The 15,763-nt window shown below is 35.9% G+C and overlaps 2 protein-coding genes across 22 annotated transcripts; one reads left to right on the top strand and one right to left on the bottom strand.

Annotated features, from left to right (window-relative positions):
* The first annotated feature begins 459 nt into the window (after positions 1 to 459).
* Positions 460 to 8,540, top strand: LOC118050214 (transcription initiation factor TFIID subunit 5). The gene is made up of 20 exons (XM_035060476.2): positions 460 to 1,098; positions 1,897 to 1,978; positions 2,085 to 2,163; positions 2,280 to 2,377; positions 2,472 to 2,528; positions 2,628 to 2,715; positions 2,808 to 2,917; positions 3,023 to 3,130; positions 3,330 to 3,481; positions 4,559 to 4,669; positions 4,756 to 4,825; positions 4,906 to 4,945; positions 5,627 to 5,791; positions 5,902 to 5,978; positions 6,145 to 6,261; positions 6,530 to 6,795; positions 6,906 to 7,001; positions 7,098 to 7,173; positions 7,281 to 8,237; positions 8,328 to 8,540. The coding sequence occupies exons 1-19, from the start codon at positions 917 to 919 to the stop codon at positions 7,332 to 7,334; spliced, it is 2,028 nt and encodes a 675-aa protein (XP_034916367.1). The 5' UTR covers positions 460 to 916; the 3' UTR covers positions 7,335 to 8,237; positions 8,328 to 8,540.
* On the bottom strand, positions 8,224 to 15,178 carry LOC118050215 (uncharacterized). 21 transcript variants are annotated; one of them, XR_012170124.1, is made up of 7 exons: positions 13,855 to 15,167; positions 13,132 to 13,205; positions 12,797 to 12,952; positions 12,471 to 12,548; positions 10,273 to 10,339; positions 8,962 to 9,110; positions 8,236 to 8,391 (listed from the first exon to the last, which is right to left on the bottom strand). XR_012170124.1 is itself a non-coding variant. In XM_035060480.2 (6 exons), exons 1-5 carry the CDS (start codon positions 13,901 to 13,903, stop codon positions 10,313 to 10,315), a joined length of 384 nt encoding a protein of 127 aa, XP_034916371.1. In that variant the 5' UTR covers positions 13,904 to 15,172; the 3' UTR covers positions 8,236 to 8,391; positions 10,273 to 10,312. The 21 variants fall into 21 exon arrangements, 13 of the variants coding, with proteins under 13 accessions (XP_034916368.1, XP_034916370.1, XP_034916369.1 ...); XR_012170126.1 differs by having other exon boundaries at positions 8,542 to 9,110; positions 12,818 to 12,952; positions 13,132 to 13,209; positions 13,855 to 15,157; XR_012170125.1 differs by lacking the exon at positions 8,236 to 8,391 and adding an exon at positions 9,472 to 9,759 and having other exon boundaries at positions 8,809 to 9,110; positions 13,855 to 15,172.
* Positions 15,179 to 15,763: the final 585 nt, after the last annotated feature.

The raw sequence follows: 15,763 nt of genomic DNA, 5'->3' as shown, positions 1-15,763 counted from the left end.
TCATGTGGAATTTCACCATGAAGAGTGTTGTCTTCAAGGTACATAATGAAAAAGGGTTTGAGATCCGTATATAGCTGGTTTCAAGTTTGAATCAGGACATGTATTTTTTATAGGAACATGAAACAACCAAGGTTTTACTTATTCATTCGGACCCACAAAATAAACTTTCCAGAGAATGATTTTTCTCGAATAAAAAAATATATATTGTCAGCAAATCTTATTTCTCAAAAAAAGCTAAGATTTGTGTTTATATCAAGTATATTTTCTAACTATAATTATTAAACTTGTCATATTTGCTGTTAAATTTGAATCAAGAAAATCATTCACTCGGTTAAACTTAATTAATCGTTGAGTATTTAGGGAATCGATCAACCTGATGCAAAATAAACTAGTTTCTTTTTTTTTTTATTATTAAAATTATTAACATATATTGATTTCATAACTCATAAATTGACTTGATAATATAGTAATGCAATTTTTTTCCCGAGTCGATCCCTGAACTGGATGCAAAAACTATGTTACTAGGTTTAGAAGTCTAACATGCGGCTTCATTCAATAAATGTTCGATCTTTTCAAGATTCATTATTAGATTTGCAATATGAGAGGCAAAATTCAAGTAAATATACTTCCTAAGATCAAGTCCATCCTACAATCCCCACAGCTAGATTGAAGCATTGAGCCCCAAACTCAATTACAAAACAAAACCAGGCCCAAAAGACAAATCTTGCTGGGCTCCATCATTGATACTTCAAAGCCCTAATCGCCATCCCAAATCAGCAAGCCTCGACAGAGAAAAATCAGCAAAGCTTCGACCAAGGAGCAAAACGAGAGAGAAAGAGGTGGTTCATTTCGAAGAACACAAAGAAGGATTTTGCAGTGTTTTATTCTTACTTGAAGAAGAAGAAGAGGGGCAATTATGGATGAAGAAGCTGTGGTGAAGTTTGTGGAGACGTATTTGAAGAAGAAAGGGTTCAAGCAAGCAGAGCTTGCTTTCCATGAAGAAATCCAACAACAACAGCAACAACAAAACAACAGCAATAATGCTATCAATATCCACTCGGATCCTGATCTCTCAACCCTCCTTCACTCCCTCTCTCAGTAGCTCTCTAACCCCACTTTTTTTCTCTCTTTAATTTTTACTCAATTTGATACTTTTATAGATTTTTTGGAGTGCAGAATGTTTGAATGGTAAAAAAATAATGGGTTTTTTTGAGTAAGCAAGTAGGCAAGGAGTTTTAGCTGATTCTGTACTGATTTTAATGTAGGAGAAGAAAGAAAAGAAATGGCTTTAATGGGGCAATTTTTTTTGTATTTTTGTAATTAGAGAGTGTGAAGATTTTAAGTAAGCATTAGTAATGAAGAATTTGTCTGCTTTTATGTTGTTTAGTTTGGAAATATTTGTGTTTGGATTCATGGATTTTATCAAGATTGAGTTTTTAGAAAACCTATTTAGAGTTTTAGCTTAAGTGAGGAAGTAAACAGTTTAACAGAGCCTGTACCTGTTTAACATTTAGCAAAAAGGAACAACCCGTTTAACGTTAGCAAAAAGGAATAACCTTTAAGACGAGTCGAGGGTAGAAATTTGTCATCAAATGTTGTTTTATGTTCAATTAATGAAACTTCAATGACAATGTAACAGCCCTTTGTAAAAAGAAAAAGGGACTTAAAACAATTATGTGTGTGAGAAACTCTAAATATGATCCTAAAATTGATTGGTTGAAAGTGAAGATTTTGAATATGAAAGTGGAAAAAAAAAATGGGACCTGAAAACATTAGAAATGCTAAATTTGAAGGACGAAGGAATGAGGGATGTGCTTTTCTTTTTTTCAAGTTTTTTAATAGTTTGGTTATTTACTCATTATTTATTTGGAAATTAATTTTATTGTTGTTATTCAGACCAGAGGATAGTCCAGCACGTTACCAAGAGGAGTATAGTAAACTAAGAACTTGGGCTTATAGTTCGCTTGATTTGTACAAGGTAAACTAGTCAATGATTTCTTATTTGATGCATGGTTTGATATTTTCGTATTTGTTTTGGCATATGATTTTTACTTTGATAATGTGGATTCCTTTGAATTCTGCAGCATGAGTTGCTTCGAGTGCTTTATCCAGTGTTTGTCCATTGTTATATGGATATTGTTGCTAAAGGGCATATCCAACATGGTATAAATATTGAAATTTCTGGCTCTTATTTTATCCTTATCCTAAACTTGAAAATTTCAAAGTGGCTTGTCAGCATGACAATTGGCTTGTTTTTTTTTGTTTTTTTTTGTTACCAGCAAGAAATTTTTTCAATAGCTTCCGTGAAGATCATGAAATGATGCACTCACGAGACCTTCAAAAGTTGGAAGGAGTTCTTTCTCCCTCTCATCTGGAGGTTGATGCCATTCTAAGATTTTGTTTTTCTTTTTCCATCCTCAATGTGGTTAAATTGCTTCTGTAGAAGATCTAATGATTGTAATTTTTGCCAGGAGATGGAATTTGCTCATACTCTTAGGCAGAGCAAAGTCAACATTAAGATATGTCAGGTGGTTTAAAGGTTCTCTTCTGTTAATTTGTAACACATAAGAACACTATTCATCAATTTGTGCAAATTTCTGAAAAGTTGGTTTTAAACCTATTATCAGTACTCCGATGAGCTCATGATGCAGTATCTTCGGAAGTCAAAATCCACTATAATACTTGGGATTGTCAATGAGCATATTAACTTCCAAGGTATATCATTTTGCTTTGAAAATAGTTGCATATCCTTGTTTTATTCATGAAGAAATTGGTAGATAAGACATGTTCTCTTCTGCTGCTGACAGTTTCTCCTGGACAGCCCATCTCAATTTCTGATGATCCTGATGCTGTTACATTAATTGGAAGCAGCCAGGATGCAGCTAATCAGATAAATAAAAAAGAAATACATTGGGGGGTAAGTGTGTTCCGCATCGTGGTTGTAAATGAGGAGGTTGTTGGTTTTTTTTATTGCATTTGTGTTTCTAGGTGTTAATGTTGAACTTTTTAGTATTTTCTATAGTTGCTTGAAGATTCTTTGGAAGAACGCTTGGAGAAGACAGGGGGTTTTCTCTCAGATTCTGAAAAGACAGAAGGAGAAACCAAAGAGGGGGACGTGGATGAGAACAAGGTAGAATGCTCATCAAAAGCCCGCTTCTCCTCCATACTTGCTTTATGCGGATTTCATATACATATGTTAATAATTCATGCTTATTTTTAATTTAATTTTGTAATATATGCTGTTTCTACATTTCATTGTCATATAGGTTTTCCTTTCTATCAAAGACTGAGTTGTTTCTTTACATTGATGTCATCCATGTCCTGTTCAGAAAAGATCAATGGATGGTGGAAAGCAAGGTGCTTCAATAAAAAAGTCAAAAAAGGATAAGGCTGCTAGTGCAACAGCTAAAGCTGTTCGTCTTGAAGCGAATACAGTACCTGCAGCACCACGAGTCAAACCCGAGCTTCCTTTGCCAGTAATGTATTTTCTAGAATCTTATGTCATTTTATTCATTACATCAATGGCCTTTTGTGATATATATATAATCTAAATGTGATATGGAACCATAGTTATAAAACCTGGCTTGACGGTTCAACCTGGTGACCCACCCACCTAGAGGCTAGTCTAGGGCGGATTTTACTTCATGCTAGTCTTTTTTTTTATCAAAGCAATGTCATTTTCAGTTTTTTTTTTTTTTAAAAGTGTAGCTTGGGTTGACCTACCTGCCCAACCCGTGACCCTGGGACCTTGGGCCAGGTTGACCCTCAGGTTGAGTCAGAACATGGTAATATGTGTAAGGCTAACAAAGAGGAGGGTGTTGCATAAAAGGCTAAGGCTAGAGCATAGATAATGTAGATGAACATAGGAAGCTTGATTCTGGCACAACCTTATGGCTACCTTCTTTAGCCTATGGGAATCCTTGCATGTTATACACACAGGAATTCTTATTCATCAAAGCATGTTCAACACACTTGAACACACACGTGATAAGTTACAACTGCCATGACATATAACATGTGTCTTCAGGTGTGTTAGAATAAAGTGAATGTGTCCTTTACACATGTTATGAGGACATGCAAGGTAAAAAACTCACTTTAGTTAGGTGTTAAATCATGGGAGGCTGCACAAATGTTTATTAACACCTAACTAATTTAAGTTGTTACTTCACATGTCCTCATTGTGGCTGTGACTATGATCAGAAGCTAGGTTTTATGGGGATTGGTCCTTTGATTCAAAATAACTTTACTGATCATCTGTATTAACTAAGATTAATACTTGTTGACAGTTCAAGGTCATTTTTCATTTATTCTGTCGTCTTCCTCTTTTGATTGCTCTATTATATTATCATGCTTTATCATTGACCTTTCTAACCGAACTAGGTTCACACTGTACATAATCTGCACCTGTTAATGCATCTTTGCATACATGACTATATTTTATGCCATGTTTCTTCCTTTGACTAAGGTCCTGCTGGAATAAGCAATTGATTCTCCTGCTAGCATAAGTTAGTGCTGCATTCTAAATTTCTAATACTTAATAAATTAACGATTCCTTCAGGCCAGCTGAAGTGGAACAGTCTATTCTTGAGGACTTGAGAAACCGTGTACAGTTGAGTAGTACGACACTACCATCTGTTAGCTTTTATACCTTTATCAACACACATAATGGGTAATTTCATTACTTATATATTTGTATTAAGCTTCTCTATATTCTTACATGATCAATTGCTCATTATTTTATTTGGGATCTCTTAGTTTAAACTGTTCTTCAATATCCCATGATGGATCCTTGGTTGCTGGTGGATTCTCAGACTCCTCACTGAAGGTTCTTCTCTCATACTTAACTCAGCACCGCACCCAACATGATGCCACTACTGTTGCTAATTCTGATTTGTGCCTTTACAGGTTTGGGACATGGCAAAGCTTGGACAGCAAGCTGGCAATTGTAAGTCTCTCCAAATAGGGATTAGTTTCTGTGATAATTTCTTTTTTTTCCAATTCCACCAGCTGCTTTTGGGTACAATGCAAATCATTATTCAGGATACTACTAATTTAAACTGTGTTCTTGACAGAATAAAATGCTGACATTTTGGTGTAGTTCAGGAAGAAAACAGCTGTAAATCTGCAGAACAAAGGCTAGAAGCAAGTAGGATAGAAATTGGAACTCTATATAAAACATAGGGTTTAGGTAAAACTCTAGTTGAATTCATACTTTTTGACAGCTTATTTATAGTAGGGTTACAATAAAAGCTTTAATCCCAGCTCTAGATTGAACTTATAAAGAAAACTTATAATCCTAGCTATACACATATAGGAACATGTCTAATATTTATTAAAATAAATACTGAAATGATAGAATGCTAAAATATTAGTTCCTGTGTGACAATTTGATGAAGTATTCTGTTCATTTTTTGTACACTGATTAGCTGTTCAGAAAATTTTTCAATTGTAATCAACCCAAATAACAAGTACAGAGACATTTGATGAGAAAGCAGTGTTGATGTAAGCCAGTCATAGTCCTGGATTCTTTATCCTTTTGATATGGTTGTACATTGTAGATGCTAGTTTTCATGTCAAGACATTCTGGGCAAAGAGGACCTATGACAGTAAACGTTTCTTCTGCCAGCTGTTTTGCAGGGTGAAAATGATACTGCTCCGAGTGAACATTTATTGGGGCCAAACAGTGGCAAAAGATCTTATACTTTGTTTCGGGGTCATTCGGGTCCGGTTCATTCAGCCACTTTTAGCCCCCTTGGGGATTTTATTTTGTCTTCTTCAGCAGATACAACAGGTATATTCTCCTGGATTATCATTTCATTTTTATCTTCTTCTGCGTGCATGCTCTTTTGTTAATGGTTTTTTTACTGTATATTTTTTTTTCGATGCACTGCTCTACTACAGTTCGATTATGGAGCACAGAACTCAATGCAAATCTTGTTTGCTACAAAGGCCATAATTACCCTGTCTGGGATGTTCAGGTATAAACTGGACCTTCTGCACATCATCTTGATTTGATTCTGTTGTTTTACTCTTTCCCTTGTCTTTTAATGACCATGATGAAATTGAGGAAGAGTATGGCGGAGATTTCCATAATACTTCATGGTCATGCTTCTCATACATTCTTCCTAATCTATTGGGGTGCAGTTCAGTCCCGTGGGACATTATTTTGCCAGTGCTTCGCATGATCGCACAGCAAGGATTTGGTCTATGGATAGGATACAGCCTTTGAGGATAATGGCTGGTCACTTGTCCGATGTTGATGTAAGCAGCTTTTGCATTCTATTTATTTGTTTGGTTGTCTGGAATCTGGATAAAACAAAATGGTTCTTGTTATTAAAATGGAAGAAATGGGTGAAATTTTTTCTTCAAGATAACCTCCCTCCACAAATTGGTGTTTCCTCCAAGGACAAAGCTATCATGTTGAGCTTGCTTTATGTATAATATTAAGTCAGCAATTAAGTGCATTACTCCTTTTGTTTTCTAATTTTGCAATGTCAATTATATTTTGATTGGATTGCATATATTTCAGTGCGTGCAATGGCATGTCAACTGCAATTACATTGCCACTGGCTCCAGTGACAAAACAGTTCGACTGTGGGATGTACAGAGTGGGGAGTGTGTCCGCATTTTTATTGGTCATAGGAGTATGATTTTGTCATTGGCCATGTCACCTGACGGTCGATACATGGCTTCTGGTGATGAAGATGGCACTATCATGATGTGGGACCTCTCAAGTGGCCGCTGCATATCGCCTATGATGGGACACCATTCATGTGTATGGTCACTTGCCTTCAGGTGCAAATCCTAGACACTTCACGAGATTTCCAAAGCATTTCTTAGACTTGGTAAAGTTCTATTTATTGATTGCTAGATTACTGATACAATCTGCTATTCTCTTGTGTCAGTTGTGAAAGTTCCCTTCTTGCTTCTGGTTCGGCTGATTGTACTGTAAAATTATGGGATGTAACTACAAGCACAAAGCCGGCAAAGACAGAAGAAAAGTAAGTTTTCCTGTGGAAGTAGCTCATAACAAGGTTCTCTTCTCTTAAACTATTTCTTTTACGGGGACATTTACAGTATCTGTTTCTTGTAATCAGCAAAAGTGGAAATACACACAGATTGAGATTGCTAAAAACTTTGCCAACGAAGTCTACTCCCGTTAGCACTTTGAGGGTAACTTGTCCAAATGCTCAGATTCTTCGACTTGATTTTCTTCCTTATTTGTGCCTTGTGATATTGGTCTTTGAGTACATAACCTTTGTACCATATTCTCGGAACAGTTTTCGCGTAGGAATCTCCTTTTCGCTGCTGGTGCCCTCTCTAGAAGTCAGTGACCACTATTAAAGCTTGATGTGACTGACGAGGACTTGACCAACTGAACGTGGTGCGAGTTTCCCTCAGCAAGGCCATCAGCACTTGACATTTCACTTGTAATAAAATCAAAATTGCTGTACAATCTGGATGAGTTACGACACTCAATTTTTTCCTTTTCTTTTAGCTTGGCACATGGTATATTTAGCAATTTGCAAGGTTTGACGTCCACTATTCAAATTTCAACTAGAATGGAAGAAGGCAGCCCATCGTTTTTCCAAGCAGTCTCCTCGCTTTATATGCCCTGTCGTGCTCTTAATTTGTTTTCTAAGTGTCTGGCCTGTGGTCTGAGTAGCAAATTGTCACGTCATATATTTCTAAGTTTGTCTATCCATAGCTTGAGTAAACTATAAAATATGGAGGTTCCAAATCATACAAGTTAAACCCAACGAATTCGACAGGATCAACAAGTACGCCCTAATCCATGTGATCAAGCTGTTCTTTTTAATCATCACAATCAATAAAGTCATACCACAGTAATAATCTCATAAATTGCACCAAAACGACTTGATAAAATACTTGGAGGTTGCGTGCATTTTTTGTCGTCCTTGTTTTTCTACCCTGAGATGATAATATTCTATTTTATCTTATTCCGATTATGACCACACAATATCTTATAGCCTAATTTGTGCGTCCGTTGAAACCCTTAAAAAAAAAAAAATTGAAATCTTGAGCACCGTGATGCTCTGTTCTCAATAAAACAGTACTTCCCACAAACAGTACAGATAACGGTACAACCGACTGGAAGAAGAAAACAGTTTGGATTTGGGAATCATCCCTGTATTTTCCCGCCATAGCACTTTTTATCCACATATCGCCACACAAATTTATGCACCAAAACAAACTCAGGCACTACAAAACATAAGGTATGTCACATTTCTGGTTATTTTTTTCTCCAAGATCTAGTAAAAATGGCGTGTAATTTTTGCATGCATCTCCCCTTCCTTTCCATGCAGGACCTTTGAAGGCTTTTGAAGCCGATGCTTGCCGGGGCACTGGTGACACCTTGAGTCCTTGTATCTGCGTAAGTTTCATGTAAGCAATCAATATCTGCTTGCCATCTCTTTCTTAGTAGAGCAATAAACATGTACTTGAAATCCGTTGATGGGAGAAAATGGCTGCTACTGCTGCTTTCTATTATTTCAATATGATTTCAGTGTTTACACCTACCTGTTATTTTTGGTCTGTGGTTATCTTTTGGTAGAGGTTGTGAAACCCTAGACAAATGTCTCTGTAATTCACAGGAAAACTTGACCAGAAAGTACGCATAAGATAATCTTTTCGATATAAGCAGGTAGGAGACGGTGTTTATTTTTCTTAACATGTGCCTTCGAGAGAGAGCTTTCATTTCAGCCATCAGATTTTTGACAACCCCCGAGAGAAAAATGTTCAAAATGAAAAAACCAACAGCAGACCTTGATATTTCAAGCCAGCAACTAAGAATTAACATCTCCTGCAAATTATATGCTGATCTGGGGCATCACAATCCCGCAATCATTCAATTTAGGACTAATCAACACATAGAATTTGAGTTCCATAGATTACGAACACATTGCAAACAAGGAAACCTTTGACCCCATCAATCACTACCTCGTACGTCTGGTTATAGCTTAATCCGGACTGCTAGTATTTGATACAACAGAATTGACTAGACATCATGAACAGCCATCGCCATTTATGTAATAGCATTCCATTGATTGTCTTGAATTCTTGAGTTTTCATAAATTGGTTGTTGCTATCTGCGAGAACAAAAATCGCTCTAGAGATTAAGACCTTGAAAATGCAGGTAAGAATGAGATAGATGAAGATTTGAGAGAAAGAGCTTAAGGTTGAAGCCTTAGGAGTTTAGTGGCTGATTACAATCCCCCACCCACAAACTATAGAACAAACAAAAAAAAATCCATCAACTAGTTACATGTTACAGTGCTGCCAGGCATGCTTTACGGTAATTAGAAGCAAACCAAATCCATCTATGTTCATTCTTTTAGCTTACAAGCTGTTAGACATTTAGTTTTCTTAGGTAAACCAGCCAAGAGAATCAAATGTTATTAATGAAAATTGGAGACTCCAGCTTCCAGCTACATTTCTAGGTTATATTACCTTTAGCATCATCTCCACAGTACCTCCAGATGCAAGGGAAGTTTTTCAACCATGAAACAGGCACCCCTATCACCAATGGGCCATGGGGCTCCATTATGCTTCCTTTTTTTTTTTTTATGTCACTCTCACCATTTGTTAACTCAGGCACTTTATAGGTTTAAGGAAAATCAAAGAGAAAAGGACTTAGTGACTAGGACGAGAGTTTTTGAACTTTCCAAAAGAAAGTTCAAAGAGGTTCTCTTGTATTTACCAATTCCTAACCTTCCACGTTTTCAACATGGGGTTGGCCTGCTAAGATGAGGATAGGGACAAATCAGCCGATATTCGTACTCGAATGAAAGCCAAAGAAAACTTAAGATGATAAGAATGAATGCAATCATCACATAAATGCCATCACCTGTTACCTTATTTTAAGCTTAGTTAGCATAAATGTAGAAGGTTCGAATCGCAAAATAGTACTCGGGCAGAACAATAGTATTATGGTTTCACTAAGAACCATGCACACAACTACAGCACATATTCAAAATACATTGCAACATTGTAAAATCTGCAAGAAATTGCAAAATTATCAACCGAATATAACAGCTTAATTATGTTCATTTCGAGCAGAATATCATGCTTATGTATTACACATTTTGCTGCAATCCACTAGAAAACATGCATCAATAGGCAGCAAACATAGGAAAATATGTTGAAATGTTGTTGAGACCCATGTCCCTATATCCTTGTAAGCTTTTCATATTAATTAGTAAATCGAAATCAATGAAATATGTTGAAAGCAAACCTCAAAGAGAATCTAACCTTAAAATTTATGAACATGCCAAATTCGGTTGGCACAAACTCATAGTTCCCCGGCTCTCTGTTGATTCTGCATACAAGTGAGGTCGAATTTTAGAATTTTATAAATAGGCAGCAAACATGGGAAAATATGGCGACGAATATGGCAATGAACTACAGGTGAGGACTATAGAGAGCATGTAACCTTTGACAGAGTGGAATTTTGTGCAGAAGAAGCTTGTTTGAAAATTTAACAGTGATTGAGATGTATAGAGATCATAAATTTAAGAATTTCATGGTGCATAAACTCATGGCTCATAAATGCTAGAATCAACAGAAATTTCCAGAAGAAGGTGCCTTCATACAATCAAATCGGCACCCTTTTTAATAATTTTATCTATATTATTATATATGAATTTGTAGGTATTATCAGAGAAAATTTGTAGTGCAATGATTGAAAAATTGTTCATGCTTCTGGCTAATGTTTCACATGCATGAATAGTGCCATGCATGTAAACAGAAGGTACTCAGATTTATGCATGCATGCTACACCTATGTATCTACGAGTGCGTGTGAAGTTTTCACGACATCCTACGACCTATAAAAGAGGTGCAAAGCTAATATAATCCAAGATTAGCTATCAAGTAAATATTTTCACCTGTCCAAGTGTGTGATCACTAACCTTAAGATATATCCCTTGTCTTGAGGTGTAACTAGGATCGATGCCATAAGCCGAGTGAGACCTTAGGACATGCATCCTATTTATGCATGCATATAACCATTGCCTATAACTTTATTTTAGCCTTGACCACTCGAAATATTATAAAAAAAAATCATACATCTGTTGTTGTACAAAAATATAAAATTTGTAGATGAATGTTACAAATTTTCAAATTTAAAATTACAAAATGTAAGTAGAAGTTGTGAAACTTATAGCAAAATATAATTTTTCTGCCTTTTCTCTGTAACGAGGACTTGAAATCACTCATCGACTTCAAGCTACTATAAGAAGCAACACAATGTCTAAATCACTAACCCGAATTAAGAGTAACAAAAAGCTACGAGGGTCATCTGTTCAGGCTAATTGTACCAGTCCTATATTTGAGAGTGATCATCAGCAGATCAGCTAATCTTTTATCCTTCCTAGCTAAAACCATACCCCCCCCCCTTCTTCTTCTTTTTTTGGCTTTCCTTTCATGATAGGCTGGTCAATTCCCCATCTGATGATCTAGTTAATTCATACAAATCCTCGAGCTACCTGTTTTCGAAAGGTCGAGAAAAAAAACGAGATCGCAACACATCTCTTTCAATATGGTAGAAAAAAGAAGATTGCTAGAGTGCAATTTTCTTTAACTTTATTAATTTAATGATAGCAACAATATCAGAGTTATTAAACTTTTTAAATTCATGCTGCTTCAAACACTTTCCTTATCCTTTACGAAAGCCTTTCTAGTGTCATGAATATAAATTTTGTTAGCACCAGTTCGCACGCCATCCACATCACAAGAACAGGTTGGTCTCGTCTTCATTTCCTTTATCACTTGATGTATTATATGATGGTTGAATTCAAATTTTTACATTTGAATTTATTTCATGTTTAAGTGCATCCACAGAAAGCAATGTATTCAGCTATTTTGTGTCTAGCAACTCAGCAAGAACTTCCGACAAGGACCTTACATTTTTTTTAAAGTAAATTCATCATAAATTGTATCAGGAAAAACAAGACAACAAAGAGAAGAGAAGACAAAGAAGTCTGTGTCAACACAATGTCCACATTCATATAATCTTGAGAAGGGCTGAAATGCCTAATTTATGCACCAGCTACCTCAACAACATAAACGAGTAATTCATTTTACTTTCCAGGAAATCCCCAAGCTTTCCAACTAAGATATATTGGGATAAAGAGTACGTAATTAAACCCCAGATTATTCCTAAAATTCTCCCAACAAGCGATGATGACCATGCATCTGGTCCAAGAGGTGATTATGCACGCACATGTAATTCTTAAAGTGGTAGAAGTCTATGCTGGGAACAAATCAAAATGTTGGAAGAGGTGACAAGAGCTTTCACACGAATTATTTCATGAACTGAACAACCAGAACAGTATCAACTTTAAAATCAAAGAAAGAACAAAATGTAAGTGTTCAAGGGAATTGAATTAAAAATGGGTACCTAGTCAAACAATGAGTTATAATTATATTAGACACTCCATGGATCCTTACCGTTAGATCTCTAAAGCAATTGAAGGCCCACGAGTCAACGCACGGACTATCACATTTCTCATACTCTTGGTGATGACCCTGCCATTATACAAGAAGCAGAATGTTGTATATTGTAATTATAACACAAAATTAGGGATTAAGCACTCTTTCATGAGCACAGAGAAGAGATGAATCAAGGTTATATGATTGTTTATAAAACCAGGAATGGATGAAGAAAACAAGAGATAAAAAGAATACCAAGATGCAAGATCTGAAAAATATTATCATGATTTAATTTTTATCAAGACTGAGTAAAATAAAGTAGAACACAAGATATAGAAATTAACTTCTTTGGCTTTATAGTACACCTTCATTTCCGATCTACTCTCAGCAAGAATCTTGGGACATATTTGATGTGAATCAAGAATAGAAGAAAAAAGTTGATGATTTAAAAACTTAAGCCAGGAACCACAGACCATGTGAGATTTTTGCTCGAATTTGCACTGCAATAATCACAAAACAAGATGAATATATGATAGATAAAACCATTTAGAAGTTTAAATTATAGTCCTTAAGCAACCATTGAAATACTCTAAGCATAACACATTAAAGACATACATTACAAGCCAAAAACTGCATAAAATAAATAGAAGTCAGTGCTATAAATGCTGAAGCTTGCTACCTGAAGTGCTTCCAAAAACCTGTTTTTGACTAGATTTTGTCTACTTCGTGATAAATGAGTTGACCATCCTATGCCTATCTGCAAAAAGCAAAAAAAATAAAAGAAAAATAAAAGAGCACAGCAAGGAGCAACTGTGGCTGCAGAAATTTCATATTTCTGGAAAGAAATCACTACATGCGATAATTTAAAGATTTCATGTCTCTTCTTTTGTTCTAAGAGCCAACACCCATTTCCAAGAGCCAATGGAAAATGGTCAGATCAGTTTTTACTAAGAGCAAGCAAAAGACGACTCACCACAAATCCCTTCTCCATTAATACAAGAAGCAACCCTATTTGTAGCTAGACTAGGGTTTTGAAGGAAAACCCATTTTCACAAACAGTATAAGATAAGATTCAGGTGAAGACAAGGTCAAATCAGATTCAAATCTCGAGTAGATAATAACATAATCGCATGCGCAAGAGAAAGAGCAAAAGAAAAAGAAAAGAAGGGTGTTTGGCTTTGCAAAGAGATACTAGAAAAAATTAGCAAGAGAAAACGTGAATGAAATGGTCCCATGCTATATATATACTACCCTACACAGTGTTTTGCCGCTATAAATTGCATAGTAATCTGGCTTAAGCTCCATCAAAAGCCACGCTATTATACTAAACTATAATTTAATACATCAGAAACTAATCAAGATTCAAACGGAAAAAAAAATAAACGAAACACAAAGTAGATACCTTGCTGCTGCTTCTCCGTTTTTTGCCTACTATACACCACCATCTTCATCTTCCAGGAGCCTTTTTTGTTTGGGTTTGTAAATAGACGTAAAAGATGAGAAAGAAAGGAATTTCTGGAGCAAAAAACAGGCCGAATTCCGGCTCTGGAAGCTGACAGAATGAGAAGTGAGCACGCAAAAGCAACGGTATAGATTCATACAAATATGCCTCTGTGTGCTCACTCTCTTCTGTCAGTTTCTAATGTCCAGAAGAAGAAAATACAAAAACAAGCGAAACCCTTTTTTTTTCCTGGATCAGTTCTTGAGTGAAAGATATAGCTAGCTTACCAAAAAATGGAAAGAAAAGAAAGAAATTTAGCACAAAATGCATAGAAGAATTCAGTCAGATCTGAGAAACAAGCGATACCCTTTTAAGGAAAGTTGCCAAAAGATCCACCTACCATTGATCACCTCTCTTTTTGGTGTTAAAACACAAATCTAAGAGATTTACATGCACCTGGTCGGATCCAATTGTTTTCAGCTGTTTAAGTAGATGGAATTCATTTGATTTGCTTGGAACACGATTTAAAATTATAAAATTCATTTCACTTGAGGTAACTTGAAGTGATGAAAACATATTGTTTATGAAATTAATTAATTTGATATTATCTTAAAAAATATATTTCAAGTATACGTTGAAGAGAAAAGGAGAGAAGAGTGCTAATTAAATTAGTTTTTAATGGATTAATTCTGAAGCAAATTGCATCTCTTTTAGTGTGATTTGTAAGTGTAAATCTATAAAAGAAGATTTTGTTTTAAAACAATTTTGTTTTTACTCAAATCATAAATTTCGAAAAAGCATACTAGGGTTTTTATCTCTTGATCTATACCAAAAATCCAAGAACAAAAGCAATAATTAAACAAAAATTACCACAAAAATGGAATTCAAGAAATAACCCTTGTTGTTTCTTCTCTCTATCTTCTCTACTTCCACACACACTCACTTCACCAGAAGGAAGTAGATAGGAGCTAAACCTTGCTTGGCTTTTAATAGGATCACATCACTTTCTTTCTTTCTCTCTCTATCATGCAAGATGAACAGGTGTCGGTGACACATAGACAAGTGTCCTTTCCTCTTACAAAATCTACCAGTTTGTGTTGACGCACGCCCAACCACTCCTAAAACTTGGAGTGGTTTTCCAACCACAAGATTTTTACCAAAAAAAAACCGCAAAACCCTACAAGGAAAGTAAAGAAAAACTAGGGTTGGGTTTGTTATGTCTTCTTGTTTGGATTTTGTGCGTTTGTCGGCTTGCCTTCTTGGGTTAAATTAGGGTGGATTCTATAACAGAGGACGTTGCACGAAGCTTTTTCGAGAAGGTAAAAGGAAAAGAGAAGAGGCTTTTGATTGGTTGGTGGAGATTGTTTCAAGGGGTAGCACGTCCGAATGTGTTGCTTTCATTGAGGCCAAATGACACCTTTGATGGATTTATATATAGCCGTTCGATTGGACTTCTTTTCAAACTCAATTCCCAGCCGTTGGATTGTCATAATCGTGGGTCCAATGGTAGGATAATGTCTTCTTGGAAATGGGGCTTCATGCAACTGCTTCATTGATGGAGGAGATGTAGGGGTAATTGGAGCTGTCTTCTTGCAACCCTAACATGGCAGCAAGCATGCCACATATTTAATAATTCTTCTCTTCGTCAGCTACTCTGGGCCAGTTTATTTTATACATCACTCATGGTGTCGAACCCTGGATGCCTCTGGGAACCTTTTCTCCGTTTGTTTTTGTGTAATCGGAGCTGTCTTTTGCCACAATAATTACTCGTTCAAAGACGTTTGGTTATTAGTGCTAAACCACATGTTTTACATGGATCGTGTTGGAAACTCTTTTTTCTATCTTGATTTTGAAAAACATATAATTTATA

This window comes from Populus alba, chromosome 6 (genome assembly GCF_005239225.2).
Source record: "Populus alba chromosome 6, ASM523922v2, whole genome shotgun sequence".
NCBI classification, from domain to species: domain Eukaryota; kingdom Viridiplantae; phylum Streptophyta; class Magnoliopsida; order Malpighiales; family Salicaceae; genus Populus; species Populus alba.
The sequence above is the reverse complement of the archived record's forward strand: the minus strand, read 5'-3'. Positions and strand labels throughout refer to the sequence as shown.